The following is a 26,860-nucleotide window of genomic DNA, read 5'->3' as shown; positions in this document are numbered from 1 at the left end:
AGAGCTGTTGGACCACGTACCAGCCATGGCCACTTAAGGGACGAAACCCAAGGGCCAAAACCCACTCTGCATCTACCAACGAACTAGAACTCATCATCATGAAATTTTTCATTACCCTCCCTGAGGGGAAGGGGCGGGCCACCTAGAAGGTAACACATTCTCTCTGGCCAGGAGATTTGGGACTAGAACTCTATTTTATTTATTTTTATTCAAATAGTTATTTCATTCTCCCTGTTTAGGGGAGTGGGCCATCAGTCCAACAAAGGGACTCTTTGGCCGATTACATGTACAAATATTTGTTTTTGAAATGTTTATATATGATTGTGTGCTAACAGCACACGTTTTACGAAAGTTTAAAAAAAACTTCTTTTGTAGGGCACATCAACACAAATTAAAGTCTTTGTCTTGAAGTACTAAGCACTACAAACTTAACAAAGGAACAGTGAACATTGTTTTTCTTGAAGTGAAAGAATATGGAATTAAATGATAAACAATATCTAAATGAAAAATGAAATGGCGTATGGCTTTTAGTGCCGGGAGTGTCTGAGGACATGTTCAGCTCGCCAGGTGCAGGTCTCGTAATCCAGTAGCGTAGCCAGGATTTCAGTTTGGGGGGGGGCCCGTTCATCCAGAATTTTATTTTGATAGGTGTCCAAACTTCCATAGTTTAGGTGGTGTAGAATACCGAAAAAGGAAATGGGTGTGCTTGGATCCATGTAAGAGTGGTGGATTCGTGCGGATTCCGGAAGCTAATAGTAGTTTTTCTTCTTCTTCTTCTTCTTCTTCCCCAGCTTTTCCCACGTCTGTGGGGTCGCGGGTGCTGTGTCGCACATGTAGATTTGGACCTGTTTTACGGCCGGATTTCCTTCCCGACGCCAGCTCTATATAGAGGGATATAATCGGTGTTGTGTGTTTCTTTGGTGGTTGGTGGTGTAGTATGTTGTCAGAATATGAATATGTTGGGACAAACACCTAGTCCTAAGTCAGAAGAATTAATCAGACGTGATTGAAATCCCCGACGGAGCCGAGAATCGAACCCGGGACCGTCTTAACCGTAGGCCTCAACACTGATCATTCAGCCAATGAGTCGGACTCCGTAAGCTAATATTAATGTACATTATATATAAAATGCTCAATAAAAGTACATTCGTTAAAACTCCTGGGGTGTCTGGACTTCTTGGGCGACAACCCCCCCACCCCCGTCCCATGGCTACCTCTGTTACTCCCATCCCAACATAACTGCAGCATTTCATATATTCCGAGTACAAGTGAAATGAATGCAAGAATAAACAGTTTGAGTAAGGATGCAATATTCTGGTTTAGAATAAATACGGGAATGTTATTATAATAATGGCCATGTGATAAGCAATAAAGAAGTGACATTTTATCCAAATAATGCGGCAAAGATATACACACACACTCGTCGAATACAGGTTTCTCCTCCTTCTTGTCCATGGCTAGATGATGAAGGCAAGAGAATGATGGCCCACCGTGACTCGTTATTTCGACATTATAAACAAACCCTAGATGACACAAACTTCGAATCTTACCGCATCTTAAGAAATCGCACCAAGCAGTTAATCAGAAATTTTAAAAAATGTATATATTTTCGGAGTTTAGCTAACAACTTAAATTCTAATCGCGCACGGGACCAGCTTAGAGCTCTGGGAATAGGAAAACATCAACAGAGACAGACAACTCCTGACATTCCACTTGACAAACTGAACGATTACTTTAGTAGAATAAATAATCAACCTACCCAAATTAACTGCACCGACTCACCGCCCTCTCCTCCAACCAATCCACCATTCACATTTCACAGTGTCACAGAAAATAAGGTTAAAATGCTTTGTATTCGATTAAATCAAAGACTACAAGTGTAGATGATATTCCTATTACTTTTTACATAACATTATGGGTGCTATCTCGCCTATACTGACGCACATACTGAACTACTGTTTACTAAACGGAACTTTCCCTACTGTCTGGAAAACAGCCAATATTATATCGGTACCTAAGAGTTTAGACCCACAATCACCCTCTGACTATCGTCCTATGTCCGTACTCCCTGCGCTTTCTAAAGACTTTGAACGTTTAGTATACGAGGAAGTTCTGGAATACCTAAATAAAATGCTCTTTTGTACCCTTTACAATCTGGATTTGAGAAGGTCACAGTACCGCGACAGCACTTTTGAAGGTTACTGAAGACATTAGAAACACTAGGGACAAACGACTGCTCACTATACGTATCCTTCTTGACTTCAGTAGCGCCTTTGACACTATAGTAATTCCGACTATAAAGAAAATGGAACGGCTAAATTTCGACCTGGCTGTGCTTAAGGTTTTTAGTTCTTATTTGAGTAACCGTCAACAGCGTGTAACAGTAAATGACAAGGCCTCTAAATGGAAAATGAAACTTAGTGTTGCCCCACAGGGCAGTATTCTGCGGCCCCAAATTTTCCGTATTTTTATCAGTGACATACCTTCTCTGACAGGAAATAACACACATGACCTCTGTGCTGACGATCTTCAAATATATCGACAGTGCAGGACACGATATTAACAGGGACCTCCGATGACTCAGTGTACTGTATATGCACAACGAAGCTCTCTTACACTAAACTGCAAGAAAACTCAGACAATTATAATTGGATCACGAGAATTACTGAGCTGCTCAAACAATGTCGCAATCCCGCCAATCCTACTGAATTATTCCCTAGAGTAAAACGGTTTAAAATCCCAGCGTATAGATGAATGAAGCAGCTGATTGGTCTGATCAGACGAAACAAATGCGTAAAGAGATTTTTGGAGTTTTTCACCCTCTTAAACGGCAGAGGGATGTATTTCCATTTGAGCTACAGGTCAAACGAATACAGACACTCATTCTCCCTATTCTTGGTTATTGTGACGTTGTTTTTGTTGACATGACGAGAGAAGAAACACTTAAACTTCAACGAGCACTGAATTCCTGCCTGCGATTTATTTACAATATCACGTACGATGTTCATATCACCCCATACTATCAGGCTGTCTCATGGCTGATGTTTGATAAACGTCGGCAGCTACACACTTTAACGATGGTGATCAGAGTGGTAGCTGAAAGTCAGCCAATGTACAGGTCTTCTAAATTCATCTTTTTATCACAATTTCACAACTTAAATACACGTTCTAGATTCATTCTTTCTATTTCACTGCACCGCACAAATAAAATTAATAGACAATTTGTGGTGACTGTCGCCAGATTATGTAATTCCCTGCCAGTTCAGGTCAGAAAAACTAGCTTTTTTAAATCATGATTTAAGGTCACCTGCCGAGACTACCTGCTGAGGACAGCTGACTGAATGGTTGAAGTATGAATGTGTGTGTTCTTGAGGATTAGCCATTTTTAAGAGTTTTAAATATTAATTAGTTCTAATATTAATTTAGTAAGTAATTTATTTAAATGTATTTTCAATTCTATCAATTTATGTAGTTTTAACTATTTTAAGTATCTCAGTATTTTATTTAAGATTCTGATTAGTATGTGCTTAAGTGTACGAGAGGGCCTGGAACCCTAACTTCGCCACTGTACTGAAGGCACTAATAAATAAATAAATAAATAAATAATGTAAAGCGTGTGGGTATAGATATTTTGTTAGTTGGTAAAGAAAAACACGCGTTACAACATATGCTATGTAGGGTTTTCCTTGTCCTATTAGTTCCAACGCGGTTAGGGCCACGCACCTGTGAGCTTGCATCCGGGAGATAGTGGATTCGAACCCCACTGTCGGCAGCCCTGAAAATGTTTTCCCGTGGTTTCCAATTTTCACACCAGGCAAATGCTGGAGCTGTACCTTAATTAAGGCCACGGCCGCTTCCTTCCCACTCCTAAGCATTTCCTATCCCACCGTCACCATAAGACCTATCTGTGTCGGTGCGACGTAAAGTAAATTGTTAATTACTTTCCTCGCAAGCCTGGGATACAGAATATAGTAGTATAAAGTTAGAGTTTTGTGACGTTAATATTCGTATGTATAATTTTTATTAACGTGTCAGAAACGACATTGAGCTGTTGCCATTTCAACACCGTTTTAAGGGTTACCGATCCAAGCCGGGATTTGAACCTGCGAACTCGGACTCAGAAGGACAGAGACACAACCAACTGAGCCACATGAAAAGGCGTTTGTGATTATTGTTATAAATAGATGTAGTTAGTATTTTTACAAAGGTTTTATGAGGAGCATTTATTAAGTCGTACGTTTTCTTACTGGCCTAAATGCACGAGGCCGGGCAGAAGAACTAGCTGGAAGCTAAGGAGCCTTGCAGGGGTGTCGCTTCCTTCTCTGTTCACTTTTCCAAACCAAACTCCATGACGTAACAGCCCCGAAGCGCCATCGCCTACCAAGCGACGGCTGTTCAGCCCGGAGGCCTGCAGATTACATGGTGTCGTGTGGTCAGCACGACGAATCCTCTCCACCGTTATTCTTGGCTTTCTAGACCGGAATGGTGGTGGTGGTGATTATTGTTTTAAGGGGAAGTACAAATAGGCAACCATCCTCTATATAACACTAATCAGAGGGAAAATATGGAAGGGGTCCGACACTTCGAAAATGAAGGTATCGGCCAAAGAAAGACAAGGGCCACGGAGGGCGTGAAAATGAAAGACTCCCTAGCCCTCGCAAACCTAATAGCGTCGGGGTCGGAAAAAAAAAAGAGTTGACCAAGGGAGGTCGGATAGGATAAATGAAAGTGAGGAGCCTGGCACAAGTAAGTGGAAGCAATGTAAGGACTCAGCCGAGGGCCCCGTGGTCGCCAACCCACGCTCCAAAGTTCAGAGCCCCTGGGGCCCCTTTTAGTCGCCTCTTACAACAGGCAGGGAATACCGTGGGTGTTATTCTACCGCCCCAACCCACAGGGGGATCTAGACCGGGGCCGCCATCTCACCGTCAGATAGCTCCTCAATTATAAACACGTGGGCTGAGTGTACCACGAACCAGCCCTCAGATCCAGGTAAAAGTCCTTCACCTGGCCGGGAATCTAACCCGGGGCCTCTGGTAAGAGGCAGGCACGCTACCCCTACACCGTGGGGCCGGCTGGTTACTTTTAGGTCTCCTTATTTACGAATTTGACTTAAAGCATTCTGCATTCGATTCCCGGCACTGACAGAGTTAAGAAAGGCATGGGATCGGGAGGATACAACCTTGTTTTGGGGTGCAGTAGAGTTTTCCTTGAATCTTCCGAAATCGAAATTGTACCGGGCGGTACACCTCCACACCGTTTATTTAAAAGTTGCGCCAGTTGAAACTCCTCTTCTGGAGGAAGTCTGAACTTTATCTACGGTCTTAATTTCCAAATTTCTCAGAAGATGTCACTACCTGGAAATTTTTGAGTTTGTGAACTGTGTCATTTTCGACGTACTTTTGTCTTGCTTGTATTAAGAAGTGTGAACTTTCTCTTCTAGAGGACACTACTGAAGATCAACAATAGTTCACCCTAGTGCGGAGTCAAAGAACTATTTTGTTGGAGAAAATTTAATTTCAGGAGTTTGTTCTTTGTTAAATTTCTTTCTGTCATTGTTTAAGTTGGCAATATTTACCCCTTTCTTCCCCTTGTTTTGAATGTATCCAATCACGAATTTTTTCAATTAATTTCTGACCAATCTGGTGTATCTTTCCCCAACTTGTATCTGTTGCGGGGTCCTACCCAATAAAATCTTTGTGGGAGGGTGTTTTCTTTCCCCTAACGCCTAGAACTTTCTGCGAGAGTATTTAAACTGCTGATTTTAGGGTCTCCGGGCCACTTCTGTTCCATCTTTCAGTGTATTAAGTACATAGCAGGAGGCGGGAAGCGCCTCTTTCCTCGGCAGCGGTCAACAATAAGGTAATGGCCAATTAATAAATTTTTTTCTTTGCCAGCTTAGCAGTTTAACTTTCGGAGCAGGTTCTAAGCGTTCCCCTATGTAACCTTTTCCTAAAATGTAACTTCTCTTTTCTTCTATTCTCTTGTAAAGCGACATACTGGGATAGAGAGTGTTAACCCTCTCGAGCTCCCACTCACATTGTTTGAGGTGAACTTATTTTTCGCAACCTATTCTTCAGTAATGTAAGTTAGTAGTTTCTTAAGTCACCTCTGTAGTATGGGATTAGCCCTTGCATCAGTGGCCTTAGAGCCAAAATAGGTCTTAAAGACAAAGTGTATTAGGAGTGCAAGTTCGCCTCCTCTCAAATTGTGATTTTAGAGGTCATGTATTAACTTTCTTGTCATTTAACAGACCTCAGTAGATTGGGTATTTTGCTCCTGTGTATATGTCCTTTGAGGACGGCTTAAAGGTGGAGTTCGGAGTGGCCTATGATAGGCTTGTATTTTAAGGGGAAGTTGCCCTTTTTGAAAATTGTGTTTCTGCCTCAAGGAGGCTTTTGGATGTAATTGGGAGCCGGTGTTTCTGGCATGTTTGGGGGTTTTCGGCCCCTTTGTTGTATGGTGTTCATTGTAAGGTTGGGCTCATGGCTCAAGAATTATGTTTCTGACTTTTTGAAGCCCCAAATGGGGTACCTATGTAAATGTAATTGTCAATCGTGTTTTGGCTACCTAGTACCTGTTCGATTTGTTGTTAACTAATTTTGAAAAGAAAATATAACCTTGTTAAATTTTAAAATTAATTTCACTTTAGTAGCTTGAGACCCCTTCACCACCCAGCACCTTCTTTCATGCATAACTACCACCAAAACACGGTAACAAGTGGTAGCAGAGCGTGGTTGAATGGGTCTCAATTTAGCCCCTTTTGACGGCTAAACTCTGTTTTGATCCGAACTCTAACCATTTTCTCAGTTGCTGGAAATTTTTTATTGAGGTTTTTCAAAATTTTTCTGTTATCATGCCCGGCCCTCGCGATGTTCTCCTCCTTAACTACTTGCGCAAAGAGGAGTTGATCTACGAATTAACTATTAGAAACTTGCAATCTGGAGGCACGGTTGCTATCGATACTAACAAGCTTAGAGACTCCCTTGATTTGCCCATTTCCATCCCCAATTTGGGAGAGAAAGAAATTGATGACTCTCTTTCCACGATCGTCGAGAACATTACTGGGCTAGCATCGGTCGTTAGTTTTTTTGATGAAAATGATCCGTCTCCTAATCAAATTAAGCGTGTGCAAGGCAGGCTATATCATTTTTCAAATAGAGTTAATGATCTGTTGTCTCTAAAGGTGAATGACGTTCAGAGGAAGGAAGCTAATACGCTCCTTGAAACTATTTCTGAATTGTCTAGTAAAGTCACTCAATTGTTAACTGGGGAAATTCCTCCCAAATCTGATCAACCCACCATAGTGAATGTAGGTAGCGAGGAAGAGTCTCCTAAGGGAGAAGTAAATAGGAAAACCCCCACTGCTCAAACTATCTCTGCCCCATTGGACAACGAGCCTGAACGCCGTGCATCGTTGAGTAACATCCGTTCTGAATTAACTTCTTTGCCCCTGAAACCTCTACCTACTATGTCACCCGGGTTTAGCAGCTTGCCTCATCCATTGGCAATGTTGCTAAGAGGTATCTCTAAGTTTTCTGTCAACACCACCAGTGAAGTTATTTCATTTTTAAGATTTTTAGTTGAATTTCAGGATCACGCCCTTGTGTTTTCTCTTTCCCCTTGTCAAATTTTACAAATAATCTATCCTTATGCTATTGGTGTTCTCTCAGATAAGATAGTAAGAGCTATTGCTGAACAGTCATCTATTGAAGATTTTCACGCACACTTGCTTGCAAATTTCATTCCTGCCCGCGCGAGGTCATCTCTGATTCAGAAATACTATTATCGGGTACTGCGCTTGGATGAAAACTTGGCTGATTTCATACAGGACATTAAGTTTTATACTAGGGTGTTTGCCCTTCATTTTCCTGAAGATCAGATTGTGCAGGCTATTGTAGAGGGAATTTCACCTCCCTATAGGTCATATTTGTGTTTCGCGGCGTGCCCGCAAACCTTCTCGGAACTTGAAGCGTTGGCCGTCTCGGCGGAAGGAGTTAGATACGCCGATTCTTTGCGTGTCGCGAAAGAACCCCCGCCTTCCTTTAGTAACACTCGGCCTCCACCTCGCCGACCAGTCAATCCCCGTAAATGTTATGCGTGCGGGGCGCCTGACCATCTGCGCAATAAGTGTCCTCTGATCAAGTCTAGTAGGGCAAATAATGAAGCTGGTTCATCACAAGGCTGTTTTAAATGTGGGGCTTTCTCACATATCGCCAAGAATTGTCCCAATTCGAATAGCACCCCCTCCTGCTCAACTTCTGGGGTAACTTCCAACAACAATCAAAAGTGACTAGTGGCTTCGGCTGAGTCAACTAATTCATCTTCCCGAGGCTCAGCCCCTGGTAAGCAGATCGAAAATTCTGGGAACGTTCAATCTGCTAATCTGTCCTTTGAATGCCCCAAAGAGTGTCTTAAGATTGCGGCGGATACCCCCGCACCTGTTCCTTTCCTTAAGATTGAGGTAAATAACGAACCTATAACAGCTCTATTAGATTCAGGCAGTGTTTGTTCCATTATTTCGGCTGAATGGTACTCGAAATTGAAGTCTGTTTGTAACCTACCTGTCTATGACTCTTCTCCTGTGAAATGTGTTTCTGCTAATACATCTCCATTAGAAATTCTAGGTTCCTTACTGGTCAAAATTCGTATTTTTAAATTTACATGGAAAATTAAATTGTTTGTGGCCAAGCAATTGTCTTGCCCCATTATATTGGGAGCTGACTTTATTTCTCACACTGGTCTTGTGCTCGATCTCCAGTCTAGGTCGTGCACATTCAAATTTGCTTCTAGTTGTAAAATTCCACTATTAAAGTGTAATTCTGTGTCATGTTCTTCTATTTCGCCTACCCAGGATGAGATGTTGTTAGACCTTAGACATCTACCTGAGGAGCAGGCTGATAGTATTCGCAAACTGTGTCAGTCGTTTCCCGAGGTATTCTCTGATACTCTTGGCGTTACTGACCTGATCGAATACAAAATTGAGGTCACGGATTCGATTCCTGTCCGTTTTCCACCATATAGGCTATCTCCACCTAAAATGAAGGCTCTGAAAGAAATCATCGATCAGATGTTGAAGGATGGTATTATTAGGCCCTCTAAGTCAGCGTATTCTTCGCCTATTTTTCTAGTCCCGAAACCCCAAGGGGGCTTCAGGCCTGTAATTGACTACAGGGCTCTCAATCGGAAGGTGGTGTTACAATCTGTGCCCCTTCCCGACCTTCATTCTTGCTTTTCATGGTTTCGTAAGGCCAAGTTCTTTACTATCTTGGACTTGAATCAGGCCTATAATCAAATTCCCCTTGCTGAAGAGTCTAAACACCTTACAGCGTTTGCCACGGACTGGAATTTATACGAATACAACCGCGTGCCTTTCGGGCTCCCCACGGGGGCAGCTGTGCTCACTAGGCTACTAGATAGGGTCTTCTCCGACATCAAATTCGAGTACTTATATCACTACTTGGATGATGTCGTCGTGTTTTCGGAGACCTTCGAAGAACATCTAGATCATCTGCGAGAAGTTCTGAATCGCCTTCGTAAGGCTGGGTTAACTGTCAAGTTGTCCAAGGTCGCTTTTGCTAAGCCCTCTATGTCATTCCTAGGGCATATTGTGTCACCTGATGGTGTAGCAGTCGATCATTCTAGAACACAGGCCATCCGTGATTTTAAACCTCCCAAGGACATTAAAGGTATCGCCAGGTTCATTGGTATGGTGAATTTCTTCAGAAAGTTCATTCCTAACTTTGCTAATAGAGCGGCGCCATTGAACCTTCTTCGTAGGAAAGGCATCAAATTCGAGTGGGGACCTTCTCAACAAGCCGCTTTTGAAGATCTGAAATTAGCTCTCTGTAATGCCCCTATCCTTGCTATGCCTGATTTCTCAAAGAAATTCATCGTCCAAACGGACGCGTCGTCGTCGGTGGTAGCGGCAGTCCTTCTTCAAGAGACTGAACTAGGGAGGCGACCCATCGCCTATGCATCTAGGACTCTATCGGCTCAAGAAGCCAAGTATTCCATCTATGAGCTCGAAGGGTTGGCAGTCTTATTTGCCTTAGAAAAGTTCCGTCTCTATCTGGAACATGTCAAATTCGACCTGGAGACAGATAATCAAGCATTAAGCTGGGTCTTAGGTAGGCCGCGTCGTACTGGTCGTATAGCCCGTTGGGCCATCCGTATTTCTGCCTTCCAATTCAATGTCAGGCATATCCGAGGTACCGAAAATGTTGTCGCTGATGGACTCAGCTGTATGTTTTCAGGCGACGTTGAGAACCATGAACAGGTCGACAGTCCATCACCTCCCGAGTCCATGCTATCTGAGGTTAATGCCATCCTAACAGATGTTCCCATGCTGTTTAGGGATATCGAGAAATACCAACGTGAAGATCCGACGCTGGCTCCGATAATGGAAACCCTTTCTTCTGGGGAACATGTTGTCCCTTATGTTCTGAGGAATGGAGTTCTATGTTGCCCTTCGAGGCATGATAAGATGATGAAAGTTGTTGTTCCAGCGGTTCTTGTACCTATGATCTTCAAGTATTATCATGAGACCCCATTAGGAGGGCATCTTGGTATCTTTAAAACTCGTGAAAAGATTCGTGATATGTTCATCTGGAAGGGTATGGACGGTGAAATCCGTGAATTAGTAAAGGCATGTAAATCCTGTTTGCTTAGTAAACCGACCATGTCCACTAAGGTAGGTCTTTTGTCTTCTCATCAAGCGTCGCGCCCCATGGAGCGCCTGTATATTGATTATGTGGGACCCTTCCCCCAGTCAAAGGGGAATGCCAACAAGTTCATCTTTGTATGTGTAGATGGTTTTACTAGATTTTCCTGGTTATTTCCGACTAAGCTGGCTACCGCTCAGTCCACCATTTCTTGTCTCAATACTATCTTTGCTTCTTTTGGTCCTTGTCAATACATAGTTTCTGATAATGCTAAGGCTTTTACATCTAATTTATTTCGTAAATTCTGTTTTGACTTATCCATCTCTCATGTAACTACTTCTGCTTATTACCCTCAACCATCTCTGGCTGAACGGGTTAACCGTAATCTCAGGTCCGCACTCATTGCCTATCATCATGAAGATCCTTCCAGGTGGGACACGTCCCTGCATTGGATAGCTTTTGCTTTGAATTCAGCGGTTCATGAATCTCACAAGTTCACTCCAGCTTCTTTAATGTTCAAGTTTGTTCCCAACTCGCCGCTCTCTAACCTCTGGTCTCTGAATGACATTCTACCCGAGATAATAGATCCGGACAACATTAAAGATCTTTGGAAGAAGGCTAAAGCCAATCTTAAAGTGTCTCATGAAAAGGTTAGGGAAAGGTATGATCGTGGACGGAGACCCACCCCTTTGAAGGTAGGTGACCAGGTTATGGTCAAAAATTTTGTTCCCGCGGGCAAGCTTGCCCCCAGATTTCATGGGCCTTGTATCATTCTCGATTTTCTTACGCCGGTTACCTTATTGTTAAGTAATCCAGCCACCGAGAGGATATTTATGGTTCACCTGTCCCAGGTGAAACCGGTGTAATTTTGTGTTAACTTGCTTCATATTATTTTGAAAGGATATGAAGGTTATATTTTTTTTTGAGTTTCACTTTTATGGCATTCTGCCCCTTCTATAATATTTTGGTTTTAGATGTAAGCCTTTTGTAAAACCCGCCCCGATCCGTTAAACTGCCATCCTGTTCTTGCCACGGCCATTACCACGCTCCCGTCTCCTGCTCCACCTTACACTGTGGCTTAATAAGATTAAATGCCACGGATATCTACACGCCGCTGGCCCCTCAACCTCTCCATAATGCCTGTGCCTTCAAAAAGACGATGGTCCAACACAATTCTGCCGCCTAGCCTTAATGTTTCAGTGCCCCCGCAGCCGCGCAGCGCCATGCAGCAACTGGGGAGGGGGATGGGCCCCCTCCTCTCCAGCGAGGACGACATGTGCACGGCGAGCCGGAGCTCTCCTCCCGGCCAAGGCTGATGTGCGGCGCACGACCTGCTACTGGCCCGCAGCCTGTATATGTTCACCGCGGGCGCGGCGTGTTTCAACACTCTGCTCCCCTCATAGTGCGGGCGAGCGGTATCTCAGGGTACTTAAGGGGTCCGAGCGGCCTCCTTTTGGACGCAAGCTGCAACGGCCGGTCCGGCCATCCAACTTCATCAACATCAACTACATGGACAGTTACTATAAGAGATAACTACATTTGGGAATTCAACCGCAATATCTGATGGACATTGCAAATTTTTCCTTCACTTTTAAGTAGTAAAAGCTTATCTTCAGAAATTCAACTTCTATAAACCTAAAGACTTCACTTCACCTCCAACAACAAAATTTTGGAACCGAATTAAGAAATTTCTCAAATACTTCTGCAAGTTATCTTAATATCAACATCAAAACTTGGAACTTATTTTCAAACTAAAGTTTATGTTCTTCTGTGTTACCCCGTGGAGGAACTTTTGGGGGGGGAGGTCTGTACCGGGCGGTACACCTCCACACTGTTTATTTAAAAGTTGCGCCAGTTGAAACTCCTCTTCTGGAGGAAGTCTGAACTTTATCTACGGTCTTAATTTCCAAATTTCTCAGAAGATGTCACTACCTGGAAATTTTTGAGTTTGTGAACTGTGTCATTTTCGACGTACTTTTGTCTTGCTTGTATTAAGAAGTGTGAACTTTCTCTTCTAGAGGACACTACTGAAGATCAACAATAGTGCACCCTAGTGCGGAGTCAAAGAACTATTTTGTTGGAGAAAATTTAATTTCAGGAGTTTGTTCTTTGTTAAATTTCTTTCTGTCATTGTTTAAGTTGGCAATATTTACCCCTTTCTTCCCCTTGTTTTGAATGTATCCAATCACGAATTTTTTCAATTAATTTCTGACCAATCTGGTGTATCTTTCCCCAACTTGTATCTGTTGCGGGGTCCTACCCAATAAAATCTTTGTGGGAGGGTGTTTTCTTTCCCCTAACGCCTAGAACTTTCTGCGAGAGTATTTAAACTGCTGATTTTAGGGTCTCCGGGCCACTTCTGTTCCATCTTTCAGTGTATTAAGTACATAGCAGGAGGCGGGAAGCGCCTCTTTCCTCGGCAGCGGTCAACAATAAGGTAATGGCCAATTAATAAATTTTTTTCTTTGCCAGCTCAGCAGTTTAACTTTCGGAGCAGGTTCTAAGCGTTCCCCTATGTAACCTTTTCCTAAAATGTAACTTCTCTTTTCTTCTATTCTCTTGTAAAGCGACATACTGGGATAGAGAGTGTTAACCCTCTCGAGCTCCCACTCACATTGTTTGAGGTGAACTTATTTTTCGCAACCTATTCTTCAGTAATGTAAGTTAGTAGTTTCTTAAGTCACCTCTGTAGTATGGGATTAGCCCTTGCATCAGTGGCCTTAGAGCCAAAATAGGTCTTAAAGACAAAGTGTATTAGGAGTGCAAGTTCGCCTCCTCTCAAATTGTGATTTTAGAGGTCATGTATTAACTTTCTTGTCATTTAACAGACCTCAGTAGATTGGGTATTTTGCTCCTGTGTATATGTCCTTTGAGGACGGCTTAAAGGTGGAGTTCGGAGTGGCCTATGATAGGCTTGTATTTTAAGGGGAAGTTGCCCTTTTTGAAAATTGTGTTTCTGCCTCAAGGAGGCTTTTGGATGTAATTGGGAGCCGGTGTTTCTGGCATGTTTGGGGGTTTTCGGCCCCTTTGTTGTATGGTGTTCATTGTAAGGTTGGGCTCATGGCTCAAGAATTATGTTTCTGACTTTTTGAAGCCCCAAATGGGGTACCTATGTAAATGTAATTGTCAATCGTGTTTCGGCTACCTAGTACCTGTTCGATTTGTTGTTAACTAATTTTGAAAAGAAAATATAACCTTGTTAAATTTTAAAATTAATTTCACTTTAGTAGCTTGAGACCCCTTCACCACCCAGCACCTTCTTTCATGCATAACTACCACCAAAACACGGTAACAGAAATATCTACGGCCTGTTGCGGGGTCCTACCCAATAAAATCTTTGTGGGAGGGTGTTTTCTTTCCCCTAACGCCACCTTCACGGAGTGTAGTACCAAAGTGGTTCCTTTTTTAAGAAGAGAAATTAAATAAAGATTCTACTTCCTCACAAATGAAGAATGATATTATCAATTTTACGAACAGTAAACAGCTACTGTTAAGAGTACAGAAGCTATGATTGTACATGGTAACAATCAAAACCAACAATGTCTACTGAAGATCCGTCACCGCACTCGGTAGGACAAGCTTTCTTTTTATATCCACCGGGCGAGTTGGCCGTGCAGTTAGGGGCGCACAGCTGTGTGCTTGCATCCGGAAGATAGTGGGTTCAAACACCACTATGGGCAGCCCTAAAGATGGTTTTCTGTGGTTTCCCATTTTCACACCAGGCAATTGCTGGGGCTGTACCTTAATTAAGGCCACGGCCGCTTCTTCCCACTCTCAGCCCTTTCCTTTCCCATCGTCGACATAAGACCTACGGTGCGACGTAAAGTAAATTCTAAATAAAAAATAAAAAATCTTTTCACACCCCCTTCCAAGGATAAGTTGTATCCACACTCAAAATACGCCACCATAAATGATGCGGTTCTGGCTCAAAAGTGTAAGGAAATGTAAGAGACGGGATCTGTGTTTTAAGTAGAAACCGTATCAATAGAACGTGACTTCCCATTTTAAAAATGTTTCATGTATCGACTGCGATTCAAGCCTGGGCCGTCCTGATGAGAAGATAGAACCATTGGAACTGAGTTATCACGCCCGCCAATTACAAAATAGTTACCCGCACTTTTGATGGTGCCATTTGAGGTTCCAATCAGTCCCCGGGCATTTGATAAAATATATAGGCCTACCTCTCGAACTTAGGCACGACTCCGCGATTGTCTTGTTATTTTAAAAGTAAAAAAAACATTTTCATAACTTACCGAGGATGCACATGGTGTTGGCTTCTCAGTGATAGAGCGGTCCCTCTTAAAAAAAGTTACTTATATGGCACAAAATGAGGAACTAACGTGCAGCTCACAATCCTGTCACAGTCTTCCCAGCTCTGCAACTTAAACACAGCACATCTCTCAACCACGGTACAACCCGAGGATCCCTAGGACATTGTTGTTTCCTGGAACCGATATGCAAAAGCTGACACGATGTTGTTATCTCGGTGGTCACGTTCCGGCCCCCTACTGAGTAATCCCTTCCTAATTGCCCCTTTCTCCATGTCTTGACATTTGTCAACACACTGTTACATTCTCAATACTGAGGCCTCTACAGGTAAATATCCCCGCGCATCACAATCCTAAGTATCTTCCTTTCATTCAAGCAGTACAAATGTGGAGACTTACGTATGGCCCTATTGAGCCCTGCTAGTAGATTCTTGTCGCTACGTTAACTTAACATTTCGGCGTACGTTTTTAAGTTGTTCGTACCGTACATAAAACAACGGGTGATCATCGCTCTAGTTTCAGGAAATATTTTGGGGGGGGCCCGGCCCCAGTGGGCCCCCCCCTTGGCTACGCCAGTGTCGTAATCTATAATCTTCATTTCCGTATTGACGAATTACACAATTAAAAATAGGAAAGAATTTCCACCAATCAATACTTGTTTTTTTATTGCTTATATTAAGCTACAGGACCGGTTTCGACCCCATATACAAGGTCATCTTCAGCTGAACCATGAATATATATTTATATGATGAAGCTTTGATTAAATTGCATTGTCAAAGGAATGTTATATGATGATGTGCATTTAGTCACATACAAATGGGGCATGTCTTATCGTGAATTGGCATATATGTCAGTATGTACAATATTGCAACTGTATGTCTAAAATATTATGTTGAGGTCCTAAAATTAGTGTATAAAACATACCTTCACTTAAACTAACTTATATATATATGTACAGGATAAAATACAATATATAAAAAACATTTCGTGTACATGAACATTCGTATTTTGCTTGTTGGTCAATTCATCAACTCTCGTATTTAAGTCCCATTTACATTTGTACACTCAGCTGCTGTTCTTGGAGTTTTTTGACGAATTACACAATTAAAAATAGGAAAGAATTTCCACCAATCAATACTTGTTTTTTTATTGCTTATATTAAGCTACAGGACCGGTTTCGACCCCATATACAAGGTCATCTTCAGCTGGAGTTTCCAAGAACAGCAGCTGAGTGTACAAATGTAAATGGGACTTAAATACGAGAGTTGATGAATTGACCAACAAGCAAGATACGAATGTTCATGTACACGAAATGTTTTTTATATATTGTATTTTATCCTGTACATATATATATAAGTTAGTTTAAGTGAAGATATGTTTTATACACTAATTTTAGGACCTCAGCATAATATTTTAGACATACAGTTGCAATATTGTACATACTGACATATATGCCAATTCACGATAAGACATGCCCCATTTGTATGTGACTAAATGCACATCATCATATAACATTCCTTTGACAATGCAATTTAATCAAAGCTTCATCATATAAATATATATTCATGGTTCAGCTGAAGGTGACCTTGTATATGGGGTCGAAACCGGTCCTGTAGCTTAATATAAGCAATAAAAAAACAAGTATTGATTGGTGGAAATTCTTTCCTATTTTTAATTAGGTGGAGGTCTTTCGATTTGACTCCTTTAGGCGACCTGCGTGTCATGATGAAGATGAAATGATGATGAAGACGACACATACACCCAGCCCCCATGCCAGAGAAATTAACCAATGATGGTTAAAATTCCCGACCCTGCCGGGAATCGAACCCAGGACCCCTGTGACCTAAGGCCAGCACGCTAACCATTTAGCCATGGAGCTGGACAACAATATCTAAATTTAAGTATACAATCAATGACATAATATTATTATCCAGTTCTTGTCCAAGAGAAGATGCCCAGTCGTCATAAGTTCTGAGAGAAGGTTACAAATACACTGAACACAAATGTAGTCACAGATGGCGGTGGTATCGCCATAAATTCCATTAAATGTGTAAGGTGGCAGTGGAATAATAATCAGAATAGGACCTTCATTCAGAGCTGTATGATCTGCAGTGGTCCATAATGTTTTTTAGGTTTATTAATGGGCTGAGGTCGAGGGTGGGAAGAGGTGTTTGATAAAAGGTGTTGGTTGGTTTGTAAGAATGGTGGTGGCAAGAGGGGAAAGGCTAATTGCTTCTAAAGATTCAGATGAGCTGCGGGAGACAGCATTCTGTAAATATTGAAGACGAATAGAGTGTAGATGGGAAAGGATTGCTGGGAATATATAAAGGTTATTTATTACTTCGAGCCTAGTTTCTGGTCTGAGGCAATAAGCTAGACGGATGGCATGACAGTCAAATTTTGATGTCTAGATATTGGACAAGGGAGGCAGAGATCCAGGATAAAGAGGTGTACGTGATAACAGGTCGAACAAAGGCTTTGTATGTGTTAACGATTTGTGTTGCTTTTAATCCCCAGGTTTGACCTAACAACCAGCGGAGGAGGTGAAATCTGTGGGATGCCTTTTTGTAAATCTGGTCCAAATGTGTATTCTATTTTAAATTCTTTTCAAAAGTGATGCCTAGGTAGGTAAGAGTGGTGGTTTCGGTAAGGGGTTGATTATGTAGGGTTAGGTAAATCTGGTTAGTAGGACGGCATCTACGTATACGATTACACAAAATTATAAATTGTGTTTTGCTTACATTGACTTTTATGTGTCAGAGATTCAGCCATTATTCGAGCTCATTTAAGTAGGTTTGTAATCAGGATTGCAGGGATCGGTTATTAGTTCCTAGAGCCAGTATTGCTGTCATCAGCAAACTGATATAATCTGAGTGGGGGAATAGGTTGGGGAATATCGATACAAAACAAAATATACAAAAACGGTCACAATGTACTACCTTGTAGTACTCCTGCTTTAATATGAAAGGTGTAGGATAATATATTATGGATATTAATTTGGGCTGTGTGGGAGTTAAGAAAGTTGGCGAGGAAACGGATAATCGTCATAGGTAGCAAGAGGTGACAAAGTTTAAATATCAATCCGTCGATTCATACCTTGTCAAAGGCTTTCTCAACATCTAGACTGATAAGGGCTGTGCAGTTTTTAGGAGGTAAATATTTTGTGAGGGATGCAGAGATATGAAAGAGGTGATCATGTGTGGAATGCTGGGGATGGAAACCGGCTTGTGATTGAGGTATGAGATGGAGGGAGTTGAGATAGGAATTTATACGGTGTGGGAGGATGGTTTCTAAGAGAGAATACACTGTTAGAAGGCTGATAGGACAATATGAATTTAGGAGGGATGGGAGTTTTTTGGGTTTTAAAAATAACAAAATAGTAGCATGTCCCCAATGGGCAGGAAAGAATCCAGTGTGGAGAATGATAGTATATACTGCATTTAGGAGTTGTAGGAAGGGACGTGAAGCTTCTTTGATGTGTTGGTAAGTAATCTGGTCTAGTCAAGGGGCAGTCGTCTTTTCGGTCCTGAGTACATCTTTTATGTCTTGTACTGTAATAGGAGCATTTAGGGGATGTTGGGAATCAGGGGTGGAAGGAGGTTCCAAGCTAGATCGAAGAGGAGGTTGAGTGATATCCGCATATTCGGATATTACATCATGGTCAGGATGGTAGAAATGGGGAGTCGGAAGACGGTGAGAAAATTACTCTAAAATGATTTGCAAAAATGTTGGCCTTTGCTTTAGGATCACTGGGTGCAGATTTGTTATGTATTATTGGATAATGGGGACAGGATTTCTTTGTGTGTGTCAGTTGTTTTAATTTGGTCCAGTATTTGCGAGTGTCAGTCGTATTGGATAATTCAGTACAAACATTTGCCCAGGCTTTTCTTTTCATAGCCTTAATGAATGAACGAGCATGTCTAAGGGTAGTTCTATGTTCACGGAAGGTATTTGGGTCATGGGTTCAGAGGTATGCCTTATAAAGGTCATGGAAATATTTCAATAGCTGGAGTGCTTTGGGTGGGATGGGAGGTTTGGAGGGATGGGAGGTGTGGTGAGGAATATGGAGTCGGTCGGCAGTAAATAGTGCGGATGTGAATGTCTTCATTACGTCATGTAATTCGTGTGGTGATGTAGGTGGGTCAGTATTGCGTATTATGTCTGTTATTGTTTGCCTGTATGCTACCCAATGGGTTCGATTATACTGTCTGACTGGTGGAGGACGTGGGGTATGTTGGTATGGGTTGGTTAGTACATTTGTTACGGTTAATAGGGCAGGGACATGGTCACTGCCGACTGAAGGTAGCATAGTGATGTCATAGTTCGTTGCTAGGTTAGGGGAGAGGATCAGAATGTCAGGAGTCATATGTGATATAGGGCGGGCGGGGGAGAGAAAGGTTAAGTCAACACCCCGGATGTCATGTAATAGTTGGTCCTAAATGGTTTGTTGTTGTTGCGTATATCACGTAATGTTAAAATCTGTGATAATGATGTAAGTACTGTATTTAAGATCAATGTATTCCACAAATTTGGTTGGTGGGGAAGAACCTGGAGGTATATAAATTGTTGCTAGAGCTATTATTTGATTTCCAATCATGATTTCTATAATTAAGTTTTCAGATGGATATTCATTCAGATAATGATAATGTTGTTGTGAGGGAATGGATTGATGAATACTAATAGCTACCCCTCCGTGGCCTCTGGTGGGGCGAGTAGAGCGGTAGAAGGTACGGTTTTTAAATTTTGGACTTGGTTTTCTTGTTAAAAATGTTTGATTAAAAATTATGATATCTGGTTTGTGTTGATCTATCTGCAGATCCAGCAGCGGTCACTTGGCCCTCAAAGAACATACATTATCATAATATTTCATTTACTACAATAGTGGACTAGGATCAAGGGGAAAGAGAACGTTGCATCCAAATGAGTCTGGAAGATCAATCGCGCCACTAACTGGATCTGGTACAGAATATTAGGATGTTGGAAGTGGAGAACATTCTGAAGCACCATAATGATGAATCACAGAATGTTCTCAGTGGATGGAGGGGGAAGAATGGAAGAGGAAGGCGGGGTAGGAGGGTCAACGGGAGTGATAGGTAGCACGTTCTCTGGCTGAGTGGGTTTGACTGAAAATGTTTGATGAGCTTTGCTGCAAGTGCTGCATTTGGGTGATCCCTTATCATGCAAACATGTGAGGCATGTTGACCACTACAAACTGCACATACCTGATCGAGAAAGCATGGTGCAGTAGTAGGATGATCTTAGGATTGACAGCGATCGCAGCACCTGCGCTGTGGTGGAGGTGAGCGGGAGGCCTCCACACAATGTCGCTTCGCGTGGTTCAGCACACCATCCCTCAGTAGCTGGTCCAATGTTGCAGTATCCCGGGACAGGATACGCATCAGTGAGGTCGGTCCATTGGCATTCCGGTTCCTAATGGCCCGGAATATTTGATGTCCCTGCTGCTGGAGTTGGGCAGCGACCCTGTCATCAGTGTAACTGCGATCGACCCTATATGACACCACTGACAAGGTGGGGGCTGGACGCAAAGGTGGTTGATTTCACCAGGGTTGTTGAGCCAGGTTCTGTGCTGCAGCGTGCATTCCAAAGTGTGCCAGTCCTATGGAGTTGACTAGGACTGTGTAGAATGATCTAGAAATTTTGATATTGTAGCCGTCTTTGCTCCACTGAATTTTTAGATTATAATCGTGTATAGCTTTGGGCAGAAACTTGGTGATAATGTGGTAGATTGCTTTCGGATGGTTGATGTCTGGATTCAGATTCCTCAACTTCATTATGTAGAATGGGGCAGGTAGACCGGTGTTTGTTGCTGTGCCACTGCGCTGTCGTACTTGGTAGGGCAGTGCAGGATTTTTTACTGCATCTGCATAGCTTCTAATATTTAATGGCATAAATCCCGGAGACTGGTTCCCAGGTGGTAAATGGAACGATGCTAGAATGTCACTCTCTTTGATGTTTAGAAGTGATATGCTGTTTGGAGATGCTTTGAGATTGACTGACAGTGGTGTATAGGTACTGCCAGTAGATGGTCGGGACCCGTCATCCTCAGGAGCAATGGCGAGTTTCTTGCGAAGAATGGGACTCGGAGAGTCGGTGGCTTCAAGACTCCTTGCTTGTTTTCCTGTTTCCTCATTCATCGCGATTTGTTGTCCTCGTGGAGGAGGTGATGATGGTGTAGGACTTCCGGACGCCATGAGTGTTGCTTTACCTGCAGGTGTTAAATTTTCGACGAATAGTGCCCTCTGTTGATCTGCTGGTGAGATACAGTTATCGCCGTTCGGAGCTGTTGCCATACAGTACACAAATAGCTGGAATGGTGCTAGAACTAGAACCTAGGACCTAGGGGAAGTTTTCGGGCAGGCCACTTAGAAGGTGCCGCCTTCTCTCTGGCCAGGAGATGCGGCAGGGTTTTGTGATTTGATGGAGTTGGGAGAGGGGATATGGAGATTTGTTCAGGGAAGGAGCTGGGAGGGGGTTTCAATCTCTTGGCTAATTTCTTTATTGCATTTTCAATTTGTACAATAGGATTTTTACATGATTTATTACAATATTTTGGTTATAGTGGTACAATAGTTATCTTACTGCTTGTCCCTTTGTGTTGAGAGATGTGGATTAAACGGATAGGACCTCTGGGCTACGAAGATAGGATTAAAGAGGTGATGTATGCGGGGTGTGTAGGTTAGAAGAGAGTTCCAGGATAGGGTTGCAATGTAAGAAAGTGAAGGGTTGCTGTGATATTGGAGATAGAGGTGGCTAGAAGGCAAATTAGGTCTAGTACTGGGAGCAGTGGTAGGAAGAAGCTAGTCTGGGGAGCGGGTGGACAAATGGCTTGCGGGGGTGGGATGGGTGGAGGGGGTGGCCGGGGTGGCCGGGGTGGCCGGGGTCGACAGTGGAAATTGTTGGGAGGGGAGCGCATGGTTAGGGGTAGAGAGCGAGAATACTCCACTCTGTAGTGCTGTCTGTGGATGCGGTTGCCGGTGCTAATCAGGTGTTGAACATCATCTGCAGTGGGAAGTTGTAGCCTCACCATGTATGTGGGGCCGTTGGTGTTGTGGATTCGAGACGTGCAATGGGATGGGGTGCCTGCTGCTTGGAGTTCCTGTAGGATGTCCTTTTCTGAGATGGAAGGTTCAATGCTATGAAGAACACAGCTAGACTGGGCGAGGTATGATGGTGGAGGCTGCTGAGGCGATGATGGTGTGGCGGCGGCTGCGGCTGTGACTCCTTGTGGGACTGGTAGTGGCAATGGCTATGCTGCGGTGGTTGAATCCATGGGGTTGGCAGGGAGTTGCTGAGGACTAGGTTGTGTGGAATTCGCAGAAGTGATGGATGATGACGTTATAGGCGAAGGGTGGCTAGTCGTGGTATTAATGACAGGAATATGGGATGGGGTATAGGCCGAAGTGGTGATGGTGGTGGTAGTAGTAGTTGTGGAGAAAATAGAGGTGGGGGAAGGTGGGGGCAGCTGGGTTATTCGGGGTTCAGGTTCATTAATGGTGGAAATAGTAGAAGGGTTATCGAATAGCTGATCTAGGATGTATGCAGGAGTAGACACCACTTCGTAGAGTCTGCTGTTGAGGGTTGCGCTGCCGGCTTGGAGGCTTAACGTTTCATCTTCGCTGCGTAGGTATACCAGAATCTGCATTGATGGTAGGGGATTGGAGCCATCCAGGTGCCTGAAAACATCGTGGACTGGGACGCCGGCGTTGCGAAGTTCGCTGAGAGAGGTCGATGTCCACACCTGTAATGAGGCAGGTATACATGTCATTGGGGAGGCCGACTGCCAACGAGGCGTCTGCCTGTATATGCTTTATTGGAGCTGACTAGGCTGCGATTAAAGGTGAGGGCCACCCGGCTGAACAAAAAAGTTTGAGGCGTGTATTTATTGAGACTTCGGAGTTTGGAGAGGAGATGTGCTAGAACTCATTCATTCATTCATTCATTCATTCATTCATTCATTCATTCATTCATTCATTCATTCATTCATTCATTCATTCATTCAAATGCTTTCAATCCCCACCTTGAAGAGGTGGGGTGGGCCACCTAGAGGGCAACACCCTCTCTCTTGCCAGGTGAGATGGTGTGGTTTGGGAGAAGTGATGGATAGGTGAGATGGATGGAATGGTGTTATGATTTCTGGGGTAATTTTAAGGGGTACATGGTTGAATGGAATGTGATGGAGGGATAACTTTATTACAGGTATGTGGTGGTGGTGGTGGTGGTGGGGTTATTTCTCGCTCTCTTTTGTTTTTGTTCTTTTTAATTTTTTAAAAATTATTTATTATTTACTTTTTTGTTAAGATATACTACAACTTTTTCTGAATCAGCACATAGAATAAATAAATAAGTTCAGCAGATAAACAGCATACAATGATATGATGACATTTCAGTGACAGGATGAGGATGGCAGTTACATACATTTTCAGAGATGACTGAGCTATATGTACAAGTTAAGTTATGAATGAGTGTGATGGTACAGAGTTCACTCTTACAATGGTTAAAGATGAATTGTAAATGGTGAGATGGTAAAGTTAATGGTGAGTTGTGCCTATGGTAAACATAGAACTGTATTGCCTGAGAATGATTGTGTGGGAGGTGTATTGTAGAATGTGCGGGCTGCTAGAACTCTTAATGAAACTTGCTGGCTTATAACTGGTTGCCTAAGATCTACACCTTGTGATAAGGTATACTGCTTGGCTGGCATTGCTCCCCCCAGGTATTAGACATGAAGTAGCTGCCAAACATGAAAAATCTAAAGTAGACGTTTCCCAAACACATCCACTACATGATTATCAACCTGCTCAACAACGATTGAAATCCAGGAGAAGCTTCCTACATTCTACTGAGTGCCTTTCAGATTCACCTCAATCATCAAGACTAACTTCCTGGAGATCCAGAAACCTTCATCTCAGTGGATGGATGGATCCATCTGAAACTCTTCCAGCCAGTTATGAAGAGTCATGGTCTACATGGAAGAGTCTGATCAGGCTGCGGTCTGGGGTCAGTCGGTCTAAGATCAATATGAAGAAGTGGGGTCTATCTGGTGTGAGTCAACCCTCTGTGCCTGCGGAGAAGAACAAACCATGGTGCACCTCCTTCACTGTAACTCCTGCCATCTCGTTTGCACTATGCAAGATTTAGTGAAGGCCACACCAAATAGTTAAGATCTCGCCAAATTCTGGTACGATACGATATGACATAATTGTTACTTTGAATGTACCTCTAGTGTGTTTTGACCAGTTATCATTGTTCTCATTCTTAACTAATAATTGATACATGATGCATTGCTTCTGATACGAACAAATAAACACAACAATAAAGGTTCTAGAGAGTATTTTGTTTTACAATTTGCTTTATATTGCACCGACATAAATAGGTCTAATGGCAACAATGAGATAGGAAAGGGCTAGAAGTGGGAAAGAAGCAGCCAAGGCCTTAAGGTACAGCTCCAACATTTTCCTGTTGTGAAAAAGGGAAACCATGGAAAACCATCTTCACAGCTGCCGACAGTGGGGTTTGAACCCATTATCTCCCGATTGCAAGCTCACAGTTCTCCAATCTATAAAGTAAGTTCTGTTCATAAATACAATTGTTGCATCACTGTGGTAAAGATGGCGTGTATGCATGCAAAGTCTGTTTATCCACGGGTAAATTTTGGATGATATTTTGAGACAATCATGTCATGTACATGCATTATTTATTTGTTTAAAATATTTAAGAAATTTCATGGCCTGCCATCTGTAAAATGTGATCTGTTATTAATTCCTTGAATTCAATGAGTGTTTAACCAGCACATATTCACAAAAATCTTTGTAGTACAATGATACAGAAGTAAGGCCTCCCATATGGTCAACAAATGTCTTTAGCTTCACCATACCAAGCAATAATGTGACATATCCTATGAATGCTGGCTATAGTATTTCAAACTGGTGAACGTATTAGATACTCATACAAAACAAAGAGTAGTGATTCAATTTCTCACAGTGGAAGAATTAGTCCAATTGAGATCCACACTCAACACAAAAACGTGCATAGTGACAATACTGTTGACATTAGTACAAACATTGCTGACAAACCTCAGAGTGGCTGGCCAGTGACTGCAGTAATAGAAAACAACAATGGTTGAATCAACATGCTCAACAAAAACGCTGCCAGATCACAACATATTACACAGCAGATATTGGAAAACACACTACCACCAATATCATTCCAAACTTAGTTACAGAAAGTTTGGCTCCCTGAGGGTCCCAAAATTGTTGCATCATGAGCACAAAGTGACCTGGAAAGAAATCTATCCTGAACCTCTGGAATGGTACATAAACCAAGGAAAAATTGTTCTATCATGAGTAAGAGCAGGAAATGAAATTTGGGTCTACCATTATAACTGAGAGACAAAGAACAGGTCCACTGATTGACACTTTAAGCACAACGCAATTCAAGAGCATGCCTACTGAGAGTGAAGTCATGGTGATAGTGCTCTAGGAATGTTATCTGTGGATTTTATGAAGAGAGATACTACAATCAACTCACAGCAGTACCAAAGCACTGATGAAGCTTAAAGTGCACATTCGCAGAATCCAATCCAAAAGAAATGCAGAGAACATCCTACTTCTTCACGACAATAAGTATGGCATGAAAGGAATATCAATGACATCCTGTTTCTCCAAGACAACGCAAGACCTCATGTCAGCCTGCACGCAAGAATCCTATCACTATGCAAGGATGGACTGTTCATCCTCATCTTGCATATAGCCCAGATCTGGCAACTTAACATTACCTTTATGGCCCTTTTAACTATATTTGTGTTGATTTTCAGAACTCCAGCTAGGACATATAGTGTCTGTCACATGTAATGCAAAGTGAATAGAAACTAAGAGTGACTATGTGAAAATTTGCCAGAATGTTCATTAAATAATGCCAAAATATATGAGGTAAATGCCATAAGATTAGTAAGATGCAGTATATGGGGAAAATGCCATTAATTATTCTGTGATGAGGAAATGGATCAAATAATGAAAGACATGTAAACAGCATGATGAAAGATGCTTGCCATTTTTACCTACAATTCCCACACAACTTCTTCATGAAACTGTGTTTAATAGACTCATAGATACTGGGTGTCAAAAATGTCCATTAAGCAATGGGAAAAACTGCTTGCAGTAGTATGCAACTATCTCAAATAGTACAGCACATAAGGATGATGAGTTCCTAAACTACATAATAACAGGTAATGAGATACAGCTATTGCAGGCCACTCTTGAATTAAAGAAGCATTCAATGGAGAGGAGAGACAACAACAAAGACAAAACTGTAACAGATTATTCTTCAAGACAGAGATTTAAAATACAGTAAGATGGAAAACTAGAACGAAATGTAGTTCTGAATAGATGATTCTATTTTTTTTTTTTTTTTTTTTTTTTTACTGCCCATCAAAACTTATTTCCTGGTTATGCTTTGTGTGTTGTCTCCACCTACCCTAAATGGTCTACGACGGATGTACTTACTTCAAGTTGTGCTTGTTCTCAGAGAACACTCGCAGGATGAACTCACCCTCTTCATCTGGTTCAAATGTTGATGGAACAATGCAGTACACACCAGGTGGAAATTTAAACCTGGAATTCACTTCTCGGAGATTAACAAATGAAGGTGAACGACCAGCAGTTTTATTGTACTTGAAGAACTGTTTTCCTAAAGGTTTTGGCAGCTTATCTGGGTCTTCGAGCTGAAATAAAACAGTGTTGTACAAAATACATAACACGATTTAAGAAATAGAACAGAACAGAAAAACAAAAAAACAAAAAGAAACAATAACATCACAGTAGAAGGTAATTTCTCCTAGAATTTAGGAAAATGAATTAACTAGTATAGCTTGTATCAATGTAATCAATCCTTATTTTCATTATTGTCTTAAGA

The 26,860-nt window shown here is 42.2% G+C and overlaps 2 protein-coding genes across 5 annotated transcripts in view; both read right to left on the bottom strand.

Annotated features, from left to right (window-relative positions):
• LOC136877478 (calpain-B) overlaps positions 1-26,628 on the bottom strand; it is a 178,273-nt gene extending 151,645 nt beyond the window's left edge. For 3 of the 4 annotated variants that reach the window (XR_011018595.1, XR_011018596.1, XM_067151556.2), the window contains exon 1: positions 20,152-21,807. The gene's annotated coding sequence lies outside the window, so the exon portion shown is untranslated. Of the gene's footprint in view, positions 1-20,151; positions 21,808-26,497 lie in introns of those variants that run through there. The other variant, XM_068228661.1, reaches the window with a different exon arrangement.
• Positions 26,448-26,860, bottom strand: part of LOC136877477 (calpain-B) — a 287,052-nt gene continuing 286,639 nt past the window's right edge. The window contains exon 10 of the mRNA XM_067151555.2: positions 26,448-26,669. Within this exon, the coding sequence (XP_067007656.2) occupies positions 26,448-26,669 (222 nt within the window). The remainder of the gene's footprint in view (positions 26,670-26,860) is intronic.

This window comes from Anabrus simplex, chromosome 7 (genome assembly GCF_040414725.1).
Source record: "Anabrus simplex isolate iqAnaSimp1 chromosome 7, ASM4041472v1, whole genome shotgun sequence".
NCBI lineage: Eukaryota > Metazoa > Arthropoda > Insecta > Orthoptera > Tettigoniidae > Anabrus > Anabrus simplex.
Note: the sequence above shows the minus strand (reverse complement) of the source record. Positions and strands in the feature narration are given on the sequence as shown.